At 30.8% G+C, this 22,999-nt stretch overlaps 2 protein-coding genes across 2 annotated transcripts in view; one reads left to right on the top strand and one right to left on the bottom strand.

Annotated features, from left to right (window-relative positions):
• The first annotated feature begins 399 nt into the window (after positions 1-399).
• Positions 400-5,566, top strand: LOC126770943 (uncharacterized). The gene is made up of 4 exons (XM_050490567.1): positions 400-545; positions 2,003-2,459; positions 2,555-2,682; positions 3,193-5,566. The coding sequence occupies exons 1-4, from the start codon at positions 518-520 to the stop codon at positions 3,315-3,317; spliced, it is 738 nt and encodes a 245-aa protein (XP_050346524.1). The 5' UTR covers positions 400-517; the 3' UTR covers positions 3,318-5,566.
• A 1,819-nt stretch (positions 5,567-7,385) lies between these two features.
• Positions 7,386-22,999, bottom strand: part of LOC126770949 (uncharacterized) — a 79,038-nt gene continuing 63,424 nt past the window's right edge. Inside the window, exons 2-5 of the mRNA XM_050490579.1 lie at positions 17,868-18,034; positions 10,774-10,907; positions 9,629-9,811; positions 7,386-7,601 (exon numbers count right to left, since the gene is read on the bottom strand). Coding sequence (XP_050346536.1) covers positions 7,483-7,601; positions 9,629-9,811; positions 10,774-10,907; positions 17,868-18,034 — 603 coding nt within the window. The 3' untranslated portion in view covers positions 7,386-7,482. The remainder of the gene's footprint in view (positions 7,602-9,628; positions 9,812-10,773; positions 10,908-17,867; positions 18,035-22,999) is intronic.

Here is a 22,999-nt window from a genome sequence, read left to right as displayed (position 1 = left end):
TGGGAATCGCTTATAATGACGTCAAAATTTCGAATGTATATTCATATTTGTTCCTATTATTATTTGTATCTAGATTTCTATGCATAATGTGATAGATTTTGATAGATTTAATCGAATCACTGTTCAATTTGAAGGTTCCTAAAGGATTTGAAGCAATTTAGAGGGAATTGATGAGAGTGGTCTGAACAGTAATCTGTCGGTTCAATACATTTGGCACGCGGTATTGTTCGTGACTGGGAATAAATGAACTTTTTTATTCAAACCCATTTAGTGATTCTTGTAGATTTATTATTATATTTTGAGATTATATTTGATTTCGAAATTTCGATGTAATTACGTTAATTAAAATGAAGTGAAACACATGTAGTAACATCGATTTGAAAACACTTTGTAATTTATACATAAATCTGATAAGAAATTGAATTGAAAATTAGCGTGGAAACCAATCGGTCGTGTTGATAAGAATATAATATGTTTGTTTTATTTGTAGCATTTTATTTGTTTGATACTTAACGTTATGTACACTTTTTCTATTACAATTGTTGGTAAGTATGACTATTGTTCATTAAAATTTTTATTTTTGAAATGACGTAAATAAATTAAACACCAAGTATATTGTTGCACCAGTCGACAGCGTCGCTTATGATGATTAGATTCTAGGAAGTAATGGTAAAAGTAAAATTAAAGGAAATAAAAAGCCGATAGCCCAGTTGATAGCATAACTGGCACAACCTAAGATCTTCTTGTGTTTTACAAATTTTTGGTTATAATTCATCTCGTGATCGACGATGACAGAAAACATCCTGAGAAAATCGGAAAGAGTAACGGATAAAATTTTGCTATATGTACATATATTCGCAGTCGAGTAGTGTGATGGAACAAGCAATTTGATTAAAAAAAAGTATAGAAGTTAGAAATATTAACCATTCCTTAGATTATGTCCCTTGAGCATATAGGTATACTTGCTCACTCATCCTTCACCAATACTAAGAATTACTACCGTAACCGTAACAGCCTGTGAATGTCCCACTGCTGGGCTAAAGGCCTCCTCTCCTCTTTTTGAGGAGAAGGTTTGGAGCTTATTCCACCACGCTGCTCCAATGCGGGTTGGTAGAATTCACATGTGGCAGAACTTCAGTGAAATTAGACACATGCAGGTTTCCTCACGATGTTTTCCTTCACCGTAAAGCACGAGATGAATTATAATCACAAATTAAGCACATGAAAATTCAGTGGTGCTTGCCCGGGTTTGAACCCACGATCATCGCTTAAGATTCACGCGTTCTTACTACAGGGCCATCTCGGCTTTTTTTTTAGAATTACTAGCGGTAGAATAAATGATAAGTGGGCGGTGCCAGTGCGTACAATAATATTTATAGAACAAGGGCTTAATTTCATAAATGACTGGTTGGGTTCCTAAATAGAAAAATATGTTTTTTTTATTCAGTTCCGGTGCTTTCTATTTTTCGCTATTCTTTCTTTAACCAGACACGCTATCATTAAACTATAAAAATAATATGATATATGCAGATGTTTTCACGAAACTTCCTGAAATTATTAAAAGTATGTTATTTAGGAACGGGTCATATATTTTTTCCTCATGAAAACTACTTTTTTGACAAGCTGTTATTTTTTTATTTATTTCCCATATTTTGAAAGGTTATGTCTTTTACTCTTTTACTAAGAAATTTTAAATTGATTCCAAGTTATCGTTTATTTTTGAATTTCGACATAAAGTAAAAGTATATTTTTTGTTTATCTATTATATAGTTTTGGCAGCGTTAGTTGTGAAAGCGGCTGACAACTTTTTCCCCGACTCAGCTGACGTAATAGCTTAATCTCAAATAATATATCATATTTCATACGTAGCTCCCTTTTAGTGAAAGAATTATTTACAAAGATTGTCTAGGTATACATCATAAACCATTTTATATACAGCAAAGAGGTAAATATCATAATTTTATGTAAAAAATATTTATAATATTTTTTAATCTGTTTACAGTAACATTAGTATTTAGTCAAAATATACACAGCTTAGACCTAGTGGAAGTAGATATCAATAATATTTTCAAAAATGTGGATAAACAAAAGCAAAGAATTCAAGCAGCGGATTATAAAAAGTCTAATGTTGATGAATTAACTAAATTTTTCAATAGAGTAATTAAAGGATTAAGTGTAGATGACGATAGATCTAAAGTTTATAAAGAAAAAAAATTAAATCTCGGTCAAAATCAGTATTCGAGTGAAGATTTTAACAAAGTACCCATAAAGAAAGTTCTTAAAGTGAAACCACATTTGTTTAAATTACACCCAAAGCAAACAGTAAATGATCAGTCGAATGAAGAGCAGGCGTTTTATAAAGACATTCGCAACGATCGTAACGATTATTCCAAAGTTTACTTGGTCCTCGATCCAGACAGTAATTTATCAAATTCCGATGTAAAAGATATAAACAAATTGTAAGTGTACGAAATACATTCAAATTTGTTAGCTTCGACTTTGATCCTTCATTCAACAATATGTGTTTTGGTTTAATAAAAAATATTTTTTATAGGGTGTCTTCTTTGTTTTCAAGAACTGCATTTAATAAAAAGGCAACATTTAAAGATCATAAAGGGATAAGGCGTTACAAAGGGTTCGTGATAAGAGATGTCAGACGTCGAATCAAAGATAAACAAGAAAGTAAGCATTCCAGTTCTTTAGTTTATGCTGACAAGTGTTTTTTCAATGCATGTCTTAAAAAATACTTTTTCATAATAAGGATTATATACAATTTATTATATTTATGTATTATATATAAAGATAAAACACATTCTAACTGCCTCGTAGATCTAGATGCTGGGATATACAGCTGCATATCATAAGTATCCTTGGTCAGGATAATAAAAAGTTAGGTTTTTCTGTTATGATTTTTTTAGTAGAAACCTTTGGAAGAATTTTATCATTGTCGCCACGTGGAAAGCACATTAACACCGCGTTTCACGGTAAGACTATTCTCTCTCCTGTGTTCTCGGGATATGAGTATTATGTACTCTTTTTTTTCATTCGCTTATATGATAATGACGAAAATGAGAGTGCACGTCTGCTGTTATAAATGGTCGCAGAGCCACTTCAAATGTAATTTTTATAATTATTATTGATTTTAATAGATATGAAATGGAATTATATAAAAATATATATTTGAAATTTCAGAATACGCGAAGTCATCAAAAGAGAATGATTACAAAGTAAAAAGAGGAAGAGGCGGTGGTAGCGGAGGCGGTCGGACTGCCATACCGTATATAAGACATAGGGGTGATATATACGAAAAAGATTAGAAGATATCAATGATTTCTCTATTTCCAAATAAGAATTTAAATTAAAAAATAAGTGTTACTTTTATATATAATATTGATCTGATTGATTTCGGCCACGGACATTCTTAAGGGATCCAATATAACCGAAAAATAGATTCGGGCGCTGGAACAAAGATTTTACGTGCATTCCGAGGCAAAGAAGCCTAAGCACTGCCAACAATCATAACTATTTTGCTCCAGTTTTTTTGTTCCTACCCGTCTATATTGTTTATATAACTAGACTTCATTACTGTACTTTGTACTGCAACACAAACAAACTATTATTTTTGGTGGCAGTTTACACACACATAATAAACATAACTTAGGCTGTTATCACACTGCCGCTTTACACAGAAAATAAATAGCAAATTGAATATAAAGTACGTTTATCGCAAACGCTATACGTCCTTTACATGCGAAGCTTAATTTAAAAACTGTGTATTTAAATTAAGAACTAAAACGGATAAAAAAACTATAGAATATTATTAACGTAACGATTAACAAGCGTCAAGAGAGTGCAAAATTTCATTTCAATTGGTTGAACACCAGCAAGATCTGCACATAACACAGATAAGTAACATTATATAAAACTTGTAAAAAAGGGTAAAATACCTGAGACGTCTCAGGTATTCTACCTTGAGTTATAAAGAAATATAAATAAAACTACATTTTGCTTTATATGTTTTACTAATGCGTATTTTCTATAATTTATTTAAGAGTATATCACAGTCATCACTTTAATAAGTGCATTAGTATAAATAGTTTACTCTTGTAATACAGTTGAAAACTTATGTATGTATAAATTGAATTTTTATTAAGTTAATAAATAGTTTGACTAGAGTTTTACAATGATCTACGATTTATTTTATAAATAAAATTATTGTTACCATATACATAAGACTAGGTGAAATTGTGCAATATCGAATATGTTTGGTGTTTACAAATGGTGAATCTTAAATCTATATTATGTAAAAAAATTTTGATAAATGACATCCCATTGTTATAATTGTTTTGTACGGAACACGTTTGTTTTGCGGTTGAACGGCCGGGTGGTATTTTCTTTCAGCGAGGGTCTGGTGAAGACTTTTAATATGGTGTCGTATTCGCTCCATTGAATAAAAAAAAAGTAAAAATTGAAAATAAATGACCATTTTTTTTTCGGTGGAAAAAACAATTTCAGATCTGGTTTATGGTCTTTAATAAGCAACATATTATGTGAAAATTATTGAATTTTGTGCCACTTTCACACACAAATCGTTGTTATCCTTGATGAGTATTGAATTTTGGATATAAAATAATTGTTAGGAATATTGCTAGTATACTATAGTTTCTTGTAATGCAAGTTTAAAATTATTATTATTTTGTAATGCATAATCATTATATTAAGGAAGGATATATAAACACAGACGGATACTTTTAATTACGTAACGTAAAAACGTATTTTTTTTCGTTTTATTGTGTAAATTGATTGATTATTTTCAACTTTCATTTCCATAAAAAGTTCTGCAGTTATAAGTTATCGTCATACAGAATTTCTTTGAAATCTGTAAAATAAAAAATGAGAGATATTTGAAATAAAATGTCCTTCGCTTTGACAGTTGAAAAAAAAATTCATAGACAAAGGCAGCATCGTTACAGTTTAATTATATTTATAGTTATATATAAAATAAATCTAATTGGAAACTAGTTTCATAGACAACATATGTAAGTATTTTAATTCTACAACTAATTAGTTATAAATATTAAATAATTGATTCTTACAATGATAAATATTTTCTGGGACCTAAACAATAATTGACTAGAATATGCAAGCTAAGTTATCATTTAAACATTAACAACTAGGCCATACATTTATGAACTAATCAAATACATATATTAAAAAGAAGAATACGGTTCAATTCTATGAAAGGAACTTAAGATTTTAGGCGAGTTACTGATTTGTTATTGTTACAATTTTTTCTTTTTAATTACATCCGCAGATTAAACAAAACATGGGTATCGATTTTATTTATTTTTCCATTTTATAATTATACTAAATTTTTACTGTTTTGTCGTTATTTTATATTACTATTAAAAACGAGTTTTCCTTTTTTCTTCTATAATTAAAATTAAATTTTTTTATTCAATAATTATTTAGGCAGTCTAAGCCGCTTGCTTGTATTTTTATTTATGCAAAATGTTCGAAATTGAATATTCATGCAGCAAGCCAAATAAAGCTTTTTTTACTGTGACTTTATATTCGTTTGATTGAATCAAAAATTAAAATTATTATTAAAGAAAAAATTAATTATATCCTAAGATTTTAAATCTTAGTGAGTGGTTTTAAAAAGAACCTGTCGTTGAAAATGATTTATGACTTTTTTTAAAAGATCGGTAGCAATATACAAAGTTATCATAATTTAAGTTTTAGTTCCGAGCAACTTATTCTATTTTGGATGAAGTATATATGTAGTAAGTAGCTAATGCATGATGAATAATAAACAAGAATTAAGAGTTATTATTGTGTTCATTTAGAAAACTTACATCTAATGAGATCTTAATACATCTTCAAATTGTGAATTGGAAGACGAGAATTTTGGAAGATAGGAATTCGACATAGTTTTACTATTAAAAATCAATTAAAATTAAGCGATACAGAGAAATCTTCAAACGTAACATTATAATTGTGACATAAATGGCCAAAAGTATAAATAATTTTTTTTCGAGGTCGATTTAAACTTTATACACAAATACTAGTATTGGCTCGCAGCTTCGCCCGCATATTAGGTAAGGGGAGATGTTGGTGTTGGGGGATTATGGGGGTTATGTTATAAAAAAGTCATCTATGTTCTTTCTCGGGGAACCAGCTTGCTTCATATCATATTTCATCAAATGCGGTTAAATGTTCTAGCCGTGAAAGCACAATAGACAGACATCGTTAATTACGTATTTATAATATTAGTATAAATTATATATAATAATAGTATATATTCTATACCACTGCAAAGTAGCAACCATAAACGTCACCCAAGCATCGCGTGTATGAAACTCAGTTTTACAATCCAAATATCACTCAGTGGAAACCGCGGGCACAGGCTGGTATTCTTATAAAATATTCTTAGTAAACAAATATTATCGCAGATATACTAAATAATTAATATCTAATATAAAAAAGCGTAATTAATATGGTATTATTTTAGACATACAATACAATGTTTATAAACATATTTATTGCGTTTAATAAATAAATAACAAGTAATAAATTAAAAGTATTTAATGCGTACTATAAATAGTATGACTATGTCTAATACATAAAGATGCAAATGTACATAAAATTAAATAATATATAATGTTCCTTTTAAGACCGTTTTAAACGGTTCTGGGAAATATATCTTTTTTTTTTAGCGTGTGCTATAAGTATGCTATTTATGTTTGACTGAGAGAGTGGCTTCAATACATTTTATTAAAAAATTACCATTTTCTTCGTATTTTATGCATTCACGTGTCGTGCATCCGATTCGATTGAGTTTAAGCTTTGTTGGCACCTGAGTGAAGGTTCTTGACACATTACCAATAACGTACAATAGGTAACTACGAAAAACAAACAACCGACACTAGCATTGCGACGCACGCTACTAGCTAGCATAAACTTACCTAAAAACTGTTTGTTTTGTTAATATTTTGCTTCACTTTAATGACATGGATTTTTATTAATAATAAAAAACAGCAAGAATTATATTTTGCAATAATTAATAAATAAAATAAAACACAGCTAAAATTTAAAATGCTCTACCGTAAAAATATTTAAATACTAATCTACTTAAACGCAATTGATCCCACTCCAGGCTTTTCGCAATATTTCATCGTGCGTCTTAAATGGTACCTTATATAACTACACTGATATATTTAATTGCATTATACGATACTCACGTTACGTAATTAACATTTCACATTGTATCGCCTTACAAAGCGACCTAGTGGACCCTTTATTTCTACACTTCATGTAATCGACCATTCATGAATACCTTAATCTATTTAATATCATATTGTGTTCACTTAAAGTTTATGAACACTTGGAGCTTATTGTTTCACTGGTGTTTCAGCTTAGAGTTCATGTTCAATATTTATCAGTAACTCTGGGCCGCCTCGTTGGCGATACGCGTCACCCTCAGAGGTAGTTAGGACGCGACATACAACAAAGCACGCCCATGCCTTTGTAGAGGGATCCACGCCGCTTGTTTCGCCATAGGCCGGTACCGTCATCGCCTTTAAGCGCAACGTTGGTCTCTGTAACAAACAGAAACGAGGTCCAATTAAGCGTGAATCTTTAACCAAGCCTGGTGTTGAATTTGGAAGTGATTCGTGTATCTCTTGCCGCTACTTTTAAAATTGTTTGATGCTTACGTAAGGTACTGAAGCCCTCAAAGCAAGTTTTGAAATTTATTCTAATTATTGAGTGGAGGTTGTTAAAATACATATTCATGTAAATATTGAGTAAATATTTCACAATTATTGTTTCAATTCATGTAAAAACTGAATAGTAAGTCTATTTAAATTTTTTGTGAATATAATCTTTGAGGAAACATCAATTATTAGGCAATCTTATTGTCTTTTATATGGTCACCCTTATGAGTTTTGGTAAAGAAAAACCTGAAAAAGAATATTTTCCTCTATATATATTTATATTTTATTCACAATAAATGTTGCCTACTGTTAAAACTTTGATTTTGTAATGGACGCATTGTGACAATGTTTTTTTTAGATTTTTATAACTAAACAGTGTACAAGTCAGTGCAGTGTATATTGTATCGGGTAGAACCGGCAAGAAATTGGGTAGTTTTCTTTCTAAAACAAAATAATAATCAAAAAGTTCGGTTCTCACGTTTAAATAAATAAACTACTTTGTAATTGTAATTTTGTCGTTTAATTAAGATTTATATTCTTGTTATTGTTACACAGTAAAATATTGAAAAAGTAACAATAATATTTATAAAAAAATATCGTTAGTAATCCATTTATCACATATCTTGGTAAAGACACCAGAAAAGTACGTTCTATTGTCGTAAAATAATTCGAAAGCGTCATTTTTTCACAAAGCTTTGTGTGTAAATTGACGGTATTTTTTACCGTATTATGAGTATGGCGTGAAATGTGAGCTCTTAGCCAATATTCCGCTCATAATGCGCTAGTATTTCCTGAAATTTATTCAAATCTTCTCTTTTTTATGTATGAAGTGAACAATAAACTAAACTAAAGACGGTGTGACAATTAATAAATTTCCAAACTCCTGGTAATAGAAAGAAAAATACGAGCGTAATCAATAATTACGTAGTAATAATTTTCTTTTAAATTGTATATAGCGAGCAATCACTTCTGGATAGGTTTCAAACAGCATACTTTGCTGATTATCACTATGACCAGCGAATGAGCCCGTGAAATCACAGGCCCAAGGTGGCATTGTTCTCTAGGTTAGCGGCTTGTTGACGGTATAAGAAATAGAAATCTATTTTTATTTAATTTTAATATATTTCTAAGTATGCATAGTGATAGGTCAATTACCATCAGCTGCTTTATTTTTCCATTTGCTTTCCTATTATGAATTAAAAAATAAAATGTGGCTATGACTATATACAAATGTTTTACAATACAAATTTTCTTTAAGCACAGATATGTACTAACAAATTAGTTTATTTTTTCTACATACAACCACAATGTGGTATAAGTACACCTTCAATGCGGTAGAATAATTGATGAATGGGCGTTACTCATACAGCTGTTTATTCAAATCTCATATAATATGTATGTCTGTACTGGTTTAAATTTCGAAGCGTATTATATATATGAGTATTTTTACATGGATAAAACGCTTAAAATACGTTTAACGTGTTTATGTTTCTTAATTAAATAAAGATTATCTCTGTGCAACAAACGCATTAAGCTAAGATAATTAAAATATATATATTGCTTGTGACTTTCTTATATTTCCGTTGGCAAGAATTTATTTGTAAAAATTTCGAATGCTACAATTTTTACATTCAAAGTTTTACAGAGTTAGTTTGAAAAGAACTTGTACCCAAAATACATTGAAATAATGAGCTATAGTTATCTCAAAAATATGTAACATATAAACATACTATATAACGTATGCCTCTCTACCAACTATAATACTAAGGAAGTCCCATATTCGAATAGTACTTTGTGTATATTCGGAAAAATACAAAGCAACAAAATTTACATCCTTATAATTTAATTATAAAGTATAAAAAACAACAAACAGTTTCATTTTGCCGATAATAAATAAAATATATAGATACCTAAATGATTAAGATTATCATGTTGCGGCAGATATTCTTGAATATCGTTGACGATTCTTGTGATCTCCTGCGTGTCCTTAGCGATGCTGCACAGTTCCTCCTGATTGAAGTCCGGCGTGATCTGCTTGCAGAGTAGGATCTGACTGATCACATTTCCGAAATTTGATGGACCAGCGCGATTTTCTAGTAAAAATAAAACTGATTTTTATTTATATTTGCGTATGCGATTTTCCTCTTAGTATTTAACACATTATAATTATGTTTATAAATTTGTATAATATAGTAAATTGTTTGATGTGGCTAACATTGTTGTTTAACCTTAATAAATAAAAATCTTATAAAAGATATTGATACAGATTCCCGCATGATACCTGCAGGTAGTAGTTAATCTTATAACAGACTGTCACTACAGGCCTGAGAGCATTGCAAAGCAATGGTTATTAAGTTATATCCCCTGTATCTAACGTCATTTCTCACGAGGTATAACACGGAATATGTTATATAACGAAAATTAATTGCGCGATCGCTTGTACATCATAAGAAATGTAATAGTGCTATTTTTGGAATATTAACGATTACAAAGCACGCTCTGGCACCTTAAAATGTTACGCATTTCACTGTGTTACTAATTTATTTATTAGAAATGACAAATAATGTAATAACAAATGTGTGTCCCTTTAAATTAATCAAAAGATTTAGAATCGAAATTTATCATTGAGAATATTAATATATTAGTACCGAGATTCGCTCGGATCTATTGTGTGTCTATCATAAAATTTGCATTTTCCAGTAAATACACCTATATAGATACACTTAAAAACCTTAACTAAATACAAAGTTTTAACCAAATCGTAAGAGACGTTTCCGAGATACACAAAATAAATATATGCTATACAAGGAACAGTTATTTTCCGCAATAGATATATCAAAATAATAGTGCTATTTTATTTTTTATGTGTTTTGTTCTGGTTTCAACAAAGATAATAAATATTTTATTTCACCCGACATTTCGCCATAGCTGTGAATAACCCAAATTATAGTAGTTTTATTAGTATAAAATTGTTAATCATCGCTATAACTTAGAGTATGCAATTTTAATTTTGTTTCATTTAACAGTAGGTATATAATTAGTGAGATTTGAATACCATAATAGGAAGACATGTCCATAGGTACTAGTTGCACTAGACGGTGACACTTGGCGAGCTCTCGAAGAAGCAGTTGTGACATGAAGTATAGAAGCACCAATTGGGGTTGATCTGCGCAGCCTTCGCTTGTCGACCTGTGCACAAATATATATAAAATTACATTTTTTATTAAAAACACAACATTTTCATTCTTATACATAGCTTAATAATAAGTTAAGGTCATGATGTTTTGCATAAAAACTCGTGTTTCAGTTTAGTCAATTTCATAGCATACTTCTTTGTATGTTAATTATGCAGTACATCTCTGAAAAACTATGGGACTTTTTAGCTTTTTAGCTTATGAGCTGCTTCTATTTTTCACCACTAATGACATTCGGCTGAGGTTAACATTTCCCATTAATTTCATAATTAATAATAATGATAAATAGAATTTCCGATTAATATATGGTAACTATGGTATGGTAACTATTTCGACGCTTCGCAGTAGGAGGAGGGTTGCGCACACAAACACATACTACTACTATTTTTCTAAAAAATACCTAAATTAACTCAATCTAGATTAGGCTAGATTAGATATATTTCTTTATTGATGTTGGAGTTAATGAGACATATCAGTGTTTTGGGTTTTGCGTAAGCTCGTCTGGGTAGGTACCTCCCACTCATCAGATATTCTGTCGCAAAACAGCTGTACTTGGTATTGTTGTGTTTATGTAAGCAATTATTAACATTTCTTACAATGCCAATGTCTATGAGCGTTGGTGACCACTTAACATCAGGTGCTCCATATCATCTCTTATTTATTCAATAAAAAAAAAGTCCCCCCTGACGGAGTATCATTAGCAGTGACCAAAGGAAGTAGCCCATACTAAAAAAGAAAAATACCATCAGTTTTCGAAAAAGAAAAATACTCAAACTGCATAAACCACAAATAAATAGCTCCTTGCTTTTATGTATGAGACATTGGCGACACAATAGAAGCAAGGAGCTATTATTGTTCTTGATCACACAAACTAGATTCCGTTTCGTTCGTTGCGTGTAGCCAGATCATTACATTTAATATTTAGGCACCAAATATTGAGGTACGATATGAAGATCGTTAGTGCCGTTAATACGGTATAGATTAAAGAATAATTTTGATATAGAGTTGGTCGAGGGGTAAGTAGATACTTATTCCTATAACAGATAAAATAATGTCAAAAATAATAATAAAAAAAAATAGTTGGATCCTTTTTTTCTATTTTATTTTCTTTAACCAAAACAATATTTGTTATTTATCGTTATTGGCTTTGCCATAAATGTTTCTATAAAAATATTAATTAGTATAAGTCCCTTAAATATAATTAAATTTAATGAAATCGTGTATATATTCATCAGCATTGATCTGTGTATTAAGGTGTAAGAAACTTTGAACATGTATACAATAACATTGTGTACTATTAAAATGATCTACGATGATATGCCATAAAAAATATTGTAATCATATATGTAAATAAATGTTAAAAATTAGCTCAAGTCAAGGTATATATAAAAATATTTAAAAAACATGTCTTGTGATAGATACTATAAATCATGTTTCGATAATTTTACAGTCGCCATGTTGTAAAAAAACAGTTTTCTGCTTCTATTAGTGTTTTATGAATATTATTTCTACTTCTTATTCATGAAAAATTCACTATATTCACTAAACAACCGACATCATTAATTTCTCTTTAAAATCTTTATGAATTGACATTTAAAATTTTTAATGAAGTGGTTTTAATAAAGAGCACAAGAGTAATTAATGAATTTTTGCTCTGTGACATTTTGTCAATAATAACAAGAGGAAAATATTTGGAGCGTATATTTTTGAAGTTCTCCCCTGTGAGTTTACGAGTTAAAAATACCATATTTCTTTTAACGTGCAAGTGAAAACACTGACATTCCGTTATACCGTTAAAACATTGCATAGCTTGAATTTTAAGTGAAACTTGCAAAATTACTATTTAAATGAAATGTGTTATTTATATTTGGCAATGGGTTATTTATATTCATCATTAATTGTTTTAGACGGTTTGCATGATTTTATTACGTAGAAAAAATTAAGAAATATTAATATAAAATCATGTAATTTGTTCTAACTGAATTCCCCGCGTAAAATGTGAAAAATGTTGTGTAGCACAACAATACTTGCTGTTTAGCGGTAGAAGTAGATGGCAGATGGCTTTGCACAAAATCAAAGTCCTACCACCTAGCAAATTAAATTATTATAATATAATTTAAAGAAAGTAAATGATTTGTAGATGGAACTTATGGAAGATATAATAGATTAGGCCAATTTCTCCTGAAATCATGTCAATCTCGATCGAAAAATACACAAGGCAATGTAAATAATTATATCAGAATTATGTAAAAAAGTAAAGTAACAGCCCTAATTATCCTACTACTGAGAAAAAGACCTCCTGCATATCTCTTGGAGCTTATTGCACCACATATACGCGAGACGGCAGATATACGTATGTTTTCTCATGGTGTTTATCTTGACACCTGAGCACGGCATGAGTTATAAACACACTTGTACATGAAAATTTAATGGCGCTTGCCCAGGTTGCAACTCGCAATCTACGATTAAAATTCATTTGTTCTAGCCACTACACAATCATGGCTCATTTGTGTTTAGAATCTACTACTGATTGATCTTGATGAACATGAAATATATGATGATAAATATTTACACATTTATGTCAATCCAAAATAAATAGTTCTCAGTAAAACATATAAAAACTATTTATATTTCTTTTATTTGAGTAATTTGAGGTTTTGTTGAATAATAATTTATGCTTAAAACTTAACTAGGTTTGTAATTTATCATTATTTATTTATCATTATTAATTTTTTTTTAAATTTTATACACAGATGAAATTGTGAATTTTCATGATTTAAAAAAAATACATAGAAAATATGCTTTATCCGTATTAGCATCCAATATTTTTTTTTTATCATTGAAGCGTGAAGTCTTTGTAACATGAATAGGGAACTTAATATTTTTTTTTAGTTGCAATTTCGTTTAACTGTTTGTTGATTAAAATAAATTAAAATACAGTGAAAATAAACGATAAATGCAAAATGATTTATTTGGGGAATTTTGAATATAGTATGTGAAACAGTAAGAAACCGGAAATAGTATCGCCAATCTAATTATTCATTTGACCATGGTTAGTATAAGATTAATAACAAGTGTTAGGGTGATAAAGAATGCTGACATTCAATTCTTTATTGGTTTCAACAGGATGTCTCACACCCAAGTGGGTCGACCACCCACTACACCCATCACATATTCTACTGCCAAACGGCAATACTCGTACTTCTGATTGTTGTATTCTGTTTCGAAGAGTGAGCGAGCCAGTGTACAGGCATAAGGGAGATATCTCAGTTCCCAAGGTTGGTGGCCCTTTGGCGATGTAAGGGATGGTTAATATTTATTTCGGTGCCAATGTCTATGGGCGGTGACCACTTACCATCAGGTCCTGTTGCCAGTCTGCTTACATAATTATAATAAAAAAAAGTTTGCAATTCTCAAACATCTTATAGTTTTCATATTCTAGTTTTCATTTCAATAAGTTATTTAATTATTGAAACTTATTTATTATACTGGCTCAAATAGATTTTTGAATATTTTGATTCGGTAGTCAAGTTTGCACGTTTTAAATGTGGTTCGTTAAATATAATATAAATATAAAGTAGTAAAATTAGAAAGTAATTGATAAATTATAGTATGTTATTGACCCTATAATATATATTTAGGAATGGGTACTACGAGTCGTTAAATACCAACAGAGATTAATCAATCAACTTGACGGGTTCTCCGCATCTATAAACTCTAGCTCGTTCGCCGATTGAGGTCTCCTTTTAACTTCCACCTTCATTTTCGCCTTTGCGATTTCTATTCTGTACGTAACAATACCTCGCCACGGTTTCTCTTCGTATATATCATACAATAGCGGTTATTAAGACGTCTTCAAAACTTATATTTGGATTTCCGTATTCAAAACTTAAATAAAACTTTATTATAAATAAGCCTGATCACTGATATTTTCATATTATATATTGGTTAATTATTTGGTGATTATAAGCTATGACGTGTGGTTCGATCGTTTCGTCCATAACGAAGCTATGAAAAACGGGCGAAAAAAGAATTGATTGATCATCTTTAGAATTGCGACCAGATAACCAGATTTCGCAATTGAAATCGTAAATGCGTCAGCATGTGTGGCGGGGAACAAACCACCAGCTAAGGCTTTAGATAGCTGAGAATTGTCACAAGTATTTTTTCATGCAATTTATGCACTGCGCATGCCAAACGAATGGGATAAGGGCAAACGAACAACGGTTATATTTTAATATTTAGTTGGAATACGAATAAACACTTTGCTATTCATATTTTATATTTACAGTAATAAAGAATTTGTGATTTACAATTATGCGCAACGACTCACTAAGGATTTATTTATAGACCTGTAAAAAAGTTAGCATCTATAAAGAAGCATTGTTAAGCTTGTTTTACGTTTGCTATGTTAAATAAAAATGGCCACTCACCTAACAAGCTTGGAATAGTAAAATATTATAACTGGTGGTATTATACTTGTGGTAGAGCTTTGTGCAAGCTCGTCTGGGTAGGTACCACCCACTCATCAGATATTCTACCGCAAAACAGCAGTACTTGGTATTGTTGTGTTCCGGTTTGAAGGGTGAGTGAACCAGTGTAATTACAGACACAAGGGACATAACATCTTAGTTCCCAAGGTTGGTGGCACATTGGTGATGTAAGCGATGGTTAACATATCTTACAATGCCAATGTTTATGGGCGTTGGTGACCACTTATCACCAGGTGGCCCATATGCTCGTCCGCCTTCCTAATTTATAAAAAAATACGAAAATTTATGAAATACACACATCATTTAAAGAGAAATATAACTGAATAAGGCATTCCATATATTTTAGAAGTACAAGGAATTAACTATATTTTTTATATCTGGTATATTATTAATCATTTCAAACTGAGAGGTTTTTTACTTAGAATAATAATTTTCTGTGAGATAAATCTGCGCAGACAAAATCGGAGTAATCATTTTCCGTAGCTTACATTTGTACATATTTCGAACTTATCTTTTGAACTGAAACTACAGTATGACCTGACCAGAAATGAGTATATTTTTTGTTTACGGCAGTATAGTCTAAAAATACTTGGGTTGTTAATTCATTATGTAGCTTTATTTCGACAATTTTGTTTTTTACTTTAAAAAAATCAAATTCTGTTGAATTAATATTTTTGATCGAATCGTTTAACGACGAAATCAAATTTAGTATTAATTACAAGGTCTCTCACGCACACGTTAACACTTACAATAACAAATCTTACACTGACGTCATCTGACAGTCGAAACCTTACGCTGACGTCATCTGACGTTTGAGCTCTCTGTTAGTCTCCGTGTACCAAGCATTAAGATGTTTACACATAAAAATTCATTCATTCTATGATATCCATACATTGGTGAAAAAATATGGGTGACAGATGTCACCCAAATTTTTTAACATTATTAATGTAATTGCTTCATTCATTCATTGTAACATCCGTTACAATTTTTTTTTAAATTTATTGTAAAATAACCATTGTTCTTGTAATATATACCTCAACGCGGCATGGGAAGCTTGTTTAACCATTTGAAACTGGCTGTATAAAACTGTTAGATAAATCCATAAATTCTAGGACCGCATTAATCAAGTAGAATGAAGCCTTCGTTTCAAAAGTATTGGCTAACTTTACTTAGTTTTGGACTTGGCGAGTGATAGCTTTAGATTGTGTAAGAAAGTGCCAAATAAGTTGTTTTAACGGCTCGGAACACAACAATAGATTGATTTATTAGTTTAGCGTTTTCCATTCAGGAGACTTAGTGGAATGGCGAGAACTTTTACAGACGTAATTGATTCCTCGTCATAATATAAAGGCTACCACGATGCGCCTTTTGATATGCTAATAATGGGTACTTGAATACTTGAGGCTTTGGAAAGTAATTATTGCGTTTGTAGAGTTACATCCCTATTCGTTCATACAAATGAGGTAAGAATCGTGAATATTTAAAATATAACATAAAAATGATTTACTGATATTATTTTATTTTTCGTTCAAAATTTTCTGAAAGGGTTAAAACTCGTGGGGCCACTTACAGGCTCTCTGGATCGGTAACACCCTCTCACTATTGCCAAACAGCAGTATTTGTATTGAGTGAATGTCAGTGTAATTTCGGGTGGAAGGCAAGTGATATCACATTCGAACCAATGATTCGCGACGCATTGTCGGTATACAGCAACACCAAACAACGCCAATGACTGTGGGCGTTGATGATCATTTAACATCAGCTGTCTGTCTACTAAATAATAAACAAGATATAATATACTTTAGTTTTTTTCTTGTATCTCAATGATAAGTTTGTATATGCTACCCGATGGTAAAAAGTGAGGATCAGTTGCTTTGATGCACCTTGGGAGTGGCCTAAATTATTAGGATTACTGCGATAGGCGGCCATAGCTATAGTATACTATGCATTATGACGTTTGGAGATATATCATACGATTTTTTACAACTTAGTAATAAATTAATTGGCAATCATAATTATACGTAAATTCGCTCGCTATTATACAAGTATAAAAAATATTACGTGATAATAATTTCCAAAACAATATGATTTCCAAATTATAATTTACGGACGAATGAAATAAAGATATTATGTATTCTATTTACTATAATGCCATTCGTTAACTAGGTAATGAAATTCGAAGTTTATCATTTGGACAAATGTTATCTATAAGAAAAAGTTAAATCGTTATATTTATGTAAAAAGAACAATCTAAAGGACAGCTACCAAGCAAATTCGCTAATATAAATACTTTAAAATAACATTTGATCTTTATTTAAGTTTCCCTATCCTTTATAATATCCGCAGCGATTAAGTACTAGGCAAACGCCTTAGATTGTATCTTCACTTTCCATCAGATGTGATAACAGTCAAGCGCTACCCTATATATTTAAAAGTAAAAAAAAATATATTGAAATACATACTTTTTGCAGGTCGGCAAAACGAGCTGGCTGGTTTGTTTCGTTGCTTCAACACACGTGCGGCGTAAGCGACGTACTCTCTCTCTCAGTTCAGGACAGTCGTGGGGTTGTCCGATGTGGATCAACAAATCCCGGAACAGAGCCAGCTGTACGTTGATCTCTGTTATTAACTGCAACAAAAAAAACAGTATTCTTTTTAAGCGTTGCTTTTGAATATAGATGTATTTTAGCATCTAAACTGTTTTATTAGTATCCTGTACTGGTGGTAGGGCTTTGTGCAAGCCCGTCTGGGTAGGTACCACCCACTCATCAGATATTCTACCGCAAAACAGCAATACTTGATATTGTTGTGTTCCGGTTTGAAGGGTGAGTGAGCCAGTGTAATTACAGGCACAAGGGACATAAAATCTTAGTTCCCAAGGTTGGTGGCGCATTGGCTATAAGCAATGGTTGACATTTCTTACAATGCCAATGTCTAAGGGCGTTTGGTGACCACTTACCATCAGGTGGCTCATATGCTCGTCCACCTTCCTATTCTATAAAAAAAAAAAAAAAACACTATTCAAGATTGTAATCATGCATTCAATTCTATTAAATATTTTCTTATGTATTTTTTTAATTATTGTAGTACTTTTTTTAATAAAATTCTACAAAAAGGTAAAACGTGTTACATTAATGGTAACACGTTTACACGAACGCCATAAAGGAATCCGCGATACAAGCTTGCATACTGTGGGTACTAGATTTACAAAATAATGTAAATCAAATATTGGTAACAAGATAAATTGACATAATTACGTACAAGCATACGCCAAAATATGTTTTGCCATTTAATGCCGATTTTCACTTTAATGACAATACGTTACCTATAAATTTTAAACAATAGTTTATTGTGTTTTTGTGTTATATCATTAGCTGTTATTGCTCACTATATTTTATAAATCGTAAGAGTATATATTGAATGAATAGACCGAATGAAGTATTGTATCGAAGCCCTGAGTTTTATTGATTCGGAAAAATGATACATAATATGTCAGATGTGACTCAGACAGCCTCATTCAATTGAATAGACAAAATATTTTTCAGACATGTTATTGTTCGTAGTAATTGTTACAGTTAAGCATGACGTGAAGAGCACGAATTTGATTCATCAGTTTATCAAATGATTCAATCAATGCGAATAACCGAATAATATAAGATAGCTGTAAAAAAGCCGAAGATGCCGAGATGGCCTAATGGTAAGATCTTGATCGATGATCGTGGGTTCAAACCCGGGCGGGCACCACTGAATATTCATGTGCTTAATTTGTGTTCATCTCGTGCTTGACGGTGAAGGAAAACATCGTGTGGAAACCTGCATTTGTCTAATTTCATTAGAATTCTGCCATATGTGTATCTGCCAGCGTGGTGGAATAAGCTCCAAACCTTCTCCTCAAAATGGAGAGGAGGCCTTAGCCCAGCAGTGGGACATTAACAGGCTGTTTTTGTTACTGTTACTGCTGTAAAAAAATAAAAAATAAATAAAACCTCTTTTTGTATGTATATTAAATCTATATCTAGTTAGAAATAAAAATTATTTACGTTTTGCATGTAGATAATATGTTCAAATCAAAATAAATATTACTACTGCAAAAATACTCTTAAAGACTGCGTGGTTTGTCGGCAAGAATGTTATACGCGGCAGCATATCTTCGTCGAGTCATAATGCCAATTCTCTATGCGAAAAATGAACCATCGTTTTTGTTACCAGGGGAGGCAATAAGACGGGTGTAAATAAATATATTTATTTATTTATTTATTCCTTTCTTCTTTGTCTATAGGTGTTGTTTATGTGAACACAGCTTTAAAAAATAGCTAACGCCTCTTTCTCTATACAATACAGTTTAAACGGCTGCCGTGTTAAAATCCAGAGTCATACCAATAAAATGTACTAAAATTTTTTATAAGTAAATTCTCAATAACAGATTTGATTGATAATAGTTACGTTCTCCTAGCGTTACACTACACAAAGACTGACAGAAGAGTATGTTTCTGCGCCTGATCTTCCTTCGTTCCATTACGAATTATATAATAGTGAAAAAATAGAGAGTACACCTGTGTTTGCGCCCATACAATGCATTATAAATATTTCCTGCAAATTGCATATCTTTTGAAAGTAGCCGCCCGAAATTCAGAATTCGGTCGAAATTCGTTCAGTTATTAAATTATTAAATTCATTATTAATTTAACTCTTCAATTAGGAAGATGAGCTTTTTTTATGATCTTAAAAAATATATTTAAAATATAAAAAATACTTGCGAAAGAATTTTTAACGATATCTGCAAAAATGAATTTTTTACAATTTTTAAAGTTACGTGTTCTTAAATTATTTTCTTGAGCGACCGATCGACGCGTGACGTCACATCGCTTAAAGTCGCTTTCTCGCCCATACAATTTCGCCAGTATTTTCGCGTTATTCTTGATTTTATTTATATTTCGGTTAGTATAAAAACTCTTTCATAAATTTATTATACAGTACCATAGCATACTAATTCAACAAATAGAACTCGGGAAAAATACTTTTTCCCTATATATTATCAACAAAAACAAGTAGATATTTTCGTGTAACTAAGTACCTTAATCAAATAATTAATTTTTACAGGCTAGTTATAGGTATTCGTTTAATATAAAGATAATTCAGAATGTTCGTAAAATGGCCTTGATAAGTTGAATACCGATAGTTGTCATAAGAGTTTGTATCGATGAAAAAAGTATTTCAACGTTAATCTTAAGTCTATTGTTAATCTTGAAGATAATTGATAAACAACACCATATCGCCAATGGTATACCGTTGTTCAGAAAAAAATCCTTTAATGAGTGTGAATTATGTTTCGTTAAAAGTCAACTATGTAGTCTAATGTAGTAAGTATAATGAAATCAGATAATTCTTTATTTAAATAGGCTTATAAGGACAGTTTTGAATTACCATGTTACAGTATTGAATTAAATGTAAAGCTACCACCGGTGATCTTCTAGTTTATCTGACCGATGGGCTGAAGCAGTTGAATCTAAGAGGCCACCTCTTGGGCTCAACTACATCATTATTAGCAGTTAGTTTGGACATAGAAAAGCCTTTGATTGGGTACCCAGGAAATAATTCAACTAGATCACCAATTGCTAGATTGGACCATCGAGGTCATTGTCGATTATTTATTTATTTTATTTTATTATTTTGATTATTCTTGTCTGAATCGGGTCAACAGTTCTTTTAATGATTAAAAAAGTGTTATATTTTTTATAATAGAACATTAAATACAATACATAAAATTAAAATACCTGAGACTTTTCACTTTAAACAATTTATAAGTATAAAGCAACAAAATAAATTGCATCAAAAATAAAATTAAGAGATATTAACATATTTTACTCTTATTTTGGTAAAGATCATCTTTTTTATACTGTTGTATATAATGTTAACATTAAAAATTTAATTTTATTGAAAAATATGTACAACATCTTGCAATACTAATACAATATAATTATAAATAAATAATAAATATGTTATACAATCATATATTATGCACATTGTATTATGTTAAACAGCACTCTTGTCGTACACTAAAAATATACTGTACAATTTAGTATATGATACAATCCTCGAACATTATGTTAAAAATAACTTTGCACTACTAATTTAAGATGTAATTTCTCCAATTATTTCAACTGCAAACGGAAAAAACGTATAATTTGGAATTGGGGTTGAAAACTAGCACCGTTTGTTGGTTCAGCATTTTCCGATGCGGCTCCGGCTCTGTATTGTATCCGTAACATAAAACGGATTCAATATCTGACACATTGGCCCCATCCTATTTAGTGTTCTCCAATAGGCAAACATGCTGAATTATAAGACAGTCATTCTTTATTGTATATTAAAAGTCTGCAAATACTTTAAGCTTTGCCTTTTAATAACATCGCAAAAACCATTGATAATAAAGATATAAAACCATTGATAAATGATATAATTGTTCATCATCATCATCATCCTTTTCGCGTCCACTGCTGGACATAGGTCTTTCCAATGGCACGCCACTGAGCTCGATTTTCAACTCTTAATCTCCAACCGCTATATAATTGTTACCCAAATAATAATAAATATAAAACTCTTTTCCCAGAGAATTAAAGTCAATCCATCAGATCATGCTTATTGTGGGAAGAGCCCTTGTGAGCCATATCATTTGATCGTGGCGGAAAAACCTGCATTAAGTTCTTGTACAAAGAAGACCGTGAAAATATTAAATATTTTTATTTTTTAAAGTTAAATGGAGATAAAGTCAAATTTAAGTGTAATGTCCGTTTCGTAAGCAAAAAGGTTTCATTTCTGTGACTTGACATTAATTGCATTGTGCTTTAAATTCAATAAATTATTTGTAAGTTTTATTTATTTTTCCATAAATATTAACCAAAAAATGTTTGGCTTACAAAAGTGTCACGGAGTCATCGTCAAGTAAAAAATATAATTGGTAATCGATAACGTAACACATTGAAATCAGGCGAAACGTAAAATCGAAACGATGAACGGCAGCCCTGCGGTAAATCGAGTAGCCTGCTAATTATATGAAAGCTCGCCAACCCCTGGTTGTGAACGCTGACCGATTGAAATTAATTTATTGCTTACTTTTGCTGTTGTTTTTACGTACTTCGCTATATATTTTTTCACATAGCATTTTGATTCAATGTAAAATTGGGTTTAGTGGTTTTATTTACTCGAATACTCGTTTGCAAATGTAATTTGAAATTGGAAGATATTTTTTTGATTTTTCATTAATTAAACTCGTGTACGTGTGTGTGGTACTGCTTTGCTTGCTAGCTGTAGACTATTGGTTAAAGCGGGTTACCTTATGAGCTGCTTCTTTATGATTGATTATTTCGCTAATGGACTTGATGCACTGGTCAATAAAACATTTATTTACCATATAGAAAAATAATAATAATATCCTGGGACATTTTTGACACACGGCCATCTGATTCCAAATTAAGTTTGTACAGAGCTTGTACTATGGAAAACAGACAACTGATATACTATTTTTCTTTTGGTAAATACATAGTTATATAGATAATTATACCCAGACTCAGGTCAAACTGACATTTTCATGCAC

Source organism: Nymphalis io, chromosome 1 (genome assembly GCF_905147045.1).
Source record: "Nymphalis io chromosome 1, ilAglIoxx1.1, whole genome shotgun sequence".
Classification (NCBI taxonomy): Eukaryota; Metazoa; Arthropoda; class Insecta; order Lepidoptera; family Nymphalidae; genus Nymphalis; species Nymphalis io.
Note: the sequence above shows the minus strand (reverse complement) of the source record. Positions and strands in the feature narration are given on the sequence as shown.

Coding starts and splice junctions, on each gene's coding strand:
- LOC126770943 (XM_050490567.1), top strand. CDS start 518: ATGTACACTTTTTCTATTACAATTGTTG. Junction 546..2,002: donor TTTTTCTATTACAATTGTTG/GTAAGTATGACT, acceptor ATCTGTTTACAG/TAACATTAGTATTTAGTCAA. Junction 2,460..2,554: donor GTAAAAGATATAAACAAATT/GTAAGTGTACGA, acceptor TATTTTTTATAG/GGTGTCTTCTTTGTTTTCAA.